Source organism: Sorex araneus, chromosome 6 (assembly GCF_027595985.1).
Source record: "Sorex araneus isolate mSorAra2 chromosome 6, mSorAra2.pri, whole genome shotgun sequence".
Taxonomy (NCBI): domain Eukaryota; kingdom Metazoa; phylum Chordata; class Mammalia; order Eulipotyphla; family Soricidae; genus Sorex; species Sorex araneus.
The window spans coordinates 104,933,287-104,939,333 of record NC_073307.1 but is presented as its reverse complement, the minus strand read 5'-3'; the positions used below and the strand labels follow the sequence as shown (position 1 = coordinate 104,939,333).

Genomic DNA, 6,047 nt, shown 5'->3' with positions numbered 1-6,047 from the left:
TGGGGATGTTTTGTAAACTGTAGTTTTGGGGGAGCATATTAGAATAGAAAGGGCCAAATGAAAATCCAATCATTTGATCAAACAGGTAAGGAGTTATCCCTAGAAAACTCAGATACAGATAACCGTGAGAACATGTTCTGAAAACCAATGTCTTATACCAATGTCATTATTACTTTTAGAAATAATTCTGAAACCATAGAAGTGGAGAGACACCTTGAAATCAGAGCCTATGGTAATTATTGAGGTAAAAATCGGACGTTTCTTCTAGCTAAACCTGACATGTGGCCCAACAGCAACTCCAGTTCCTTCCTGTTGACTGGTTTTCCAGGTTTAGAGGCAGCGCACCACTGGATTTCTGCACCCTTCTTTTTTGTCTACATTTCAGTCCTTTTCGGCAATGGCACTCTCCTCTTTGTCATTAAGGACGATCACAATCTTCACGAGCCTATGTACTACTTCCTGGCCATGCTGGCAGCAACTGACCTAGGACTGACTGTGACCACGCTGCCTACAGTGCTGGGAGTCCTCTGGGTGGATCACAGGGAGATTCAAAGTGTAGCCTGCTTTACTCAAGCCTATTTCATACACTCACTTTCTTTTGTGGAGTCTGGTGTTTTGCTTGCTATGTCATATGACCGTTTTATCGCTATCCGTGATCCTCTTAGATACACCTCTATACTCACTAATACTAGAGTGATGAAAATTGGGCTTGCTGTTCTGATGAGGGCGTTTGTATCTGTGTTGTGCCCCCAATTTTACCCCTCTATTTTTTCCCTTACTGTCACTCCCATGTCCTTTCCCATGCATTCTGCCTTCACCAGGATGTCATCAAACTGGCCTGTGCTGATATCACCTTCAATCGACTGTATCCAGTTGTGCTTGTAGGCCTCATATTTGTTCTGGATTCTCTAATTATCCTCATCTCCTATATATTGATCCTTAAGAGTGTCCTGAGCATTGCCTCCAGAGAGGAGAGGGCGAAAGCCCTTAATACTTGTGTCTCCCATATTTGTTGTGTCTTAGTTTTCTATGTCACAGTGATAAGGTTGTCTTTGATTCACCGGTTTGGGAAGCATGTTCCACATCTTGTTCATCTTATTATGAGCTATGTCTATTTTCTGTTCCCTCCCTTAATGAATCCTATAATCTATAGTATCAAGACCAAGCAGATCCGCAGTGGCATACTTCGCCTTTTTACAATCCATAAAGCTGAAGCCTAATCTATTGTGTACTTGAGCCCTTCATATGCTGCATGAAAACTCTTGAGTTTGGGTAGGGGTGCAAAGAAGTCTAATATCAACCAAAAGTTATCATCTCTGTTGGTAAAATAATATTAAATGTAGAGTTACAAATTATTCTTAAGTCATCTCTTTAAGCTCAGGCCTTGGATTAATCCTCTTGTAAAAATATTACAATTAAAAATTTCTGTATGTTTGGGCCAGAGTAATAGTAGAGTGAATAGGATGCTTGCCTTTTATGTGACTGACCCATATTCTATCCCTGGGACCCCGCATGGTCTTTGAGCCTTGCCAGGAGTGATTCCTGAGTGCAGAGAAGTCAAGACTAAGCCCCTAGATCAATTAGGTGTGACTCCAAAACAACACCAAAATTCTGTATACTCAATACATCGATCAGACTCAAATTTTTTTGGCAATAATTTCTTAGATATAGCTATGTTTATAGTGTTACTGTCATATATTTATTTAGAGTTAGAAAGGCAATACTTGGACATAAGAATTTTCATCAGGTGAATGGAATGAAGCTTGAACTCTTATATTGAATCCAATCTCTATATCACATGAATTATCCCATAAATATCTATACAGACAAACTAAGGAGACTTATATTTTGACCATTGAGCTTCAGAAATTTTTCCAAAAGAAGGATACATTTTCCTTGACAAGTGTAGAGTGTACTCATCACTTATTATCCTAATCATCTCCTAAATTCATTCCCATAATAGATTATGACTTTGTTTTAAGAGTTTTAAATTGTATTTATTTCCCAAGGATGTACATAATTATGAAAAAATTGTGGCGAGTTATGGAGCAATAGACAGTGGGTAGGACACTTGATTTGCATATGGCTGACCCGGATTCAATTCTCAGCATCCCATATGATCCTTGAGCAGCCCCAGAAATGCAGAGTCAGGAGTATACCCTGAGCATTGATGGGTGTGACCGTAATACAAACAAAAAATATTGTAATGAGAGAAATCATGGACATCTGAGAGAAAATAAACACTGTCAGTGCCTTTTTCCATCTTTGCTCCAATTTTTATTCTGCCTTAGCCTAAAATATTCATGCCATATTTAGAGTATCAGTCAGTGGCTAAGTAGTGTGTCTGAATAGAGAAGGTCATCTTCTCTCCCTCCTTTAGCTATTAACAAAGTTTGAGTGTCTAAAGTGATCATTTTACACATTCTTCTCTTTCTTATTCATTTATTTTATTTAGTTTGGTGGTCATACCTGGCAGTGCTCAGTGCTTACTACTAGTTCTGTGCTCAAAGATCATTCCTGATGGTGGTCAGGGAACTACATGTAGTGTTGGGGATTGAACCTGAGCCAGCCATATGAAAGTCAAGTGTCCTACATACTGTACTATCTCTCCAGCCTTCCACACTCTTTTTCAAAAAATAGTTGCTTTCTGTAATTTTATTCTTACTATATAATTGGACGTGTCTCTGGAGTAAAATGATAATTTTATTTGCTTGAAAATTTCTCATGACCTTGAATCGGAGATGCAACTCAAATGAAAACATTCTCAAAGGTGGAAGCTATGTCTTCAATATCTCTCAATCAGACTATCAGAATTAGGTGGAATAAGAGAAATAATTCTTCTAGTTTATATAACCATATGTCCAAAATAGATTCTGCCGAACTGAAAACATGACATCTAAATGGCAGCCACTGGAACTCCCTAACGTGCCTGCCAGGTTGAGTGAGGGTTGGGATGAAGGAATCTGGGAGCACTAGTGAAGAAAATTGACACTGGTGAGATTGGTGTTGAATTGTATGCCTAAAAAATCAATGGTCAGTAATTTTGTAAACTAATGATCTTTAATTAAAATAAAATATTGCTAATGCATACAAATTGGAACTGCTAAAAAATAAAAATGAAAAAATTCAATTAAAAAATGAATTTTTCAAGTTGGAAGATGAATTGTCCAGATCCTTTTATAGTGTGACACCAATAGTTTTCTTCTGTGATTGTGAAATATTTTCAATCATGTTCTGCTTCCTTCAGGTTGTTATTGTCAATGAAATTAAGAAAACTTCTCTAAGATTATTGCTTTTGGTTCTCAGGAAGTAGAGTGTAAATATATACTGATTGACTTGCCCTCTGAAGTTAAACTCTAGCTAGTACAATTTTATTGCTTATTTCCTTCCTGCATCTACATTCAGCTTTCCTGATACCTCTCGTTTTAAAGAACTCATTAAAATTATACTGATTTATGTTTCTGTCTTAAAATTTGCTTATAGTAAGTCTAGTATATAAAAAAATCTCTTTTTAATCGATTTTAGGAAGGAATTAAATTGTAAGGGAGCTTTAAGAGCAATTTAATCTTATCATTGTCACTCCAAAACATCAAGGTATTTTTCAAGTATTTGATTAGGAGTTGAGGTTTTTTTATCATTTCTCTGAAAACCTATTTTCTGTCAAGTAAAGTTAGATGATTTTCTCACCTTTATTTATAATCTCTGTATTCTTGGACAATTAATTCAACCTCTGAGTCTTAATTATCTGCTATGTTAACTAAAATCAACATGATAGCTCTTATTAGAGCTTTTTCTGAGAATCTGACAAAATACATATTATTATTTTATTTATATTACTACTATTATCACTGACAAAGACAAATATCTAAAAATTCAACCTATCAAAATAATTTCAAAGGAAGAACTTTTAGCCAGTTGGAAATCAAGATATAATTTTTTTCTTATAATGAAATATATTGACAAAAGAGAATAATGATTATGGAAAATTTTTAAGTGACTTTTGAAAATAATCATTTTCCATCAAACTTTCTTCCTCAGTTACTCCCAACCTACCTTTCCCTACAACACCAGGACTCTCAGATAATTTTTCTGGTTCTTTTCACTTATATTCACATTGTATTTATATGTAAATTTATAGATTTTGTTTTTAATTCTTTAGAAACTCTCAAATAAACATAATGGTGCTGTTTTATTTTAAATAAAAATTAATCTTCATTTTAAAAACACATTTTTCTTTTGTATTCTTTTGACAAAATAACAAAGCAAAGCAAAATTACACTTATTGAGTTCTTAATATTTTCTAAAACTGCGTCAATACTTTGTGAAGAATTTTCCATAAATCTTAGTATTTATTTTAACCTGTAAAAGTGTTTTTAATAAACTTTAGTATCCTCAGCAGAAAGCAAAATACTGAACATGCAGCAACACAGAAACAAAAGAAATAAGGTTAGTGTTTACAATCAGGTTAGACCTACTCAGCACATGCACATAATTAATTCTATAATTAGAAACAATGTTTCTAATCTAACTTTTAGAATAGGCTCTAATTTAATTTGAGAATTTATCGTTCTATGTAGTTGCTTACAAAGAACACAGAACAACTTAAACCGAATGGGTTCTCTCTCTTCTTGAATATTTCCAAAGTTTTACACACACACACACACACACACACACACACACACACAAATCAACAAACCATTGTGGGCTAATGATAAAGTCAGTTTTTGTGTGTGAGCCCAATTATAGTAAATGGGCTCACCTGAAGTTCATTGATAAATTATTAACTTCCCATGAATCATATATAAGTAAATATAATCACCTGCTGTTCCGTTAAAATCACAAATTCAGAGATTTCCTCTTAATACTCTTTAATTTACCATATACAGTAATTACTAAATTCTATTCTTTCTGAATCAGAGAAACCCTCTCACATCTTCTGTTGTTTACCACTACTTAAAACATATTATCCTTGTCAACATAATTTATTGTATGACTCTGATTCTTTTTAGTTCTTGTGCCTTTTTTTTTTTAATGTGCTAATGTCTTTTTTGCCCCACGTCGGCTAAGGGGGGTAAATATCCTTCCTCCTTGTTTTTTCTTCCCTCTGGGGGGAAGAGGTGTGGCATACGCCATCTTATGGATGTTTAAACAGGTATGAACTTCGTGGCTCGGGAAAGAAAAAAAAAAGTGTTTGAACTTGAAACAGCGGGACGCTTGGGTAGTTTCAGCCTGGGGCTGGTACCGGCTCCGGCTTGCACTCCGATGAGATTCAAACCGGGTGGCCATGCGTTTGCACGGCTGCTTTGCTGCTGAACGACCAAGATCCAGAGCCAGCTAGATTACTTCTGAACCCAGCAAGTGCTCGCAGCCATGTCCCCAGAATGTGAATTAAGCTTTTGCTTTATGCTGCCCCAGGAAGGGAAATGATGAAATTTTCCACTTGGATCTACATGTACTTGATTACTAAAGCACAGAAATCCTAAACCACGTGGCTGCGGTAGCAGCCTTGTACCTCTTCATTCTCATTAGTGGAGAACTGATTGTCAGGTGTTTCCTTGTCAACAGGGCCATGTTTTGGGAGGGTAGACTCCAGGAAGAATGGTGGGTTCTGTGTTGAGACCCTAACAACAATAGTGAGTTTCGGGTTGAAATATGGAATGTAATTTTCATTTTCTCTAAAGAGAAAATGAAGTGAATTGTATCAGTTATGCAGGTAGGGTTGGGGGGCGGGAGGGGTGGGAGGTGTACTGGGTTTTTTTTTTTTTTGGTGGTGGAATATGGGCACTGGTGAAGGGATGGGTGTTTGAACATTATATAACTAAGACATAAGCCTGAGAACTTTGTAACTTTCCACATGGTGATTCAATAAAATAAATTTTTAAAAAATGTGCTAATGTAAAGTAGTAAAGGGACTTGAAACAATGATAATATTATCTTGAGCATCTCTATCACTACCAATTTGGTATTTTTAAATTAAAATAAAAAATCTTACCAGAATTGTTAAGACCCTAAGGGATCAGAACCTGTTATGATAGCTTTATTTTCAT

The 6,047-nt window shown here is 35.7% G+C and overlaps 1 protein-coding gene across 1 annotated transcript; it reads left to right on the top strand.

The window, feature by feature from the left end:
• Positions 1–279: 279 nt before the first annotated feature.
• On the top strand, positions 280–1,220 carry LOC101557097 (olfactory receptor 51B5-like). The gene is given in 2 exon segments (XM_004618245.2): positions 280–744; positions 747–1,220. Coding segments are annotated over 2 exon segments (939 nt in total).
• Positions 1,221–6,047: the final 4,827 nt, after the last annotated feature.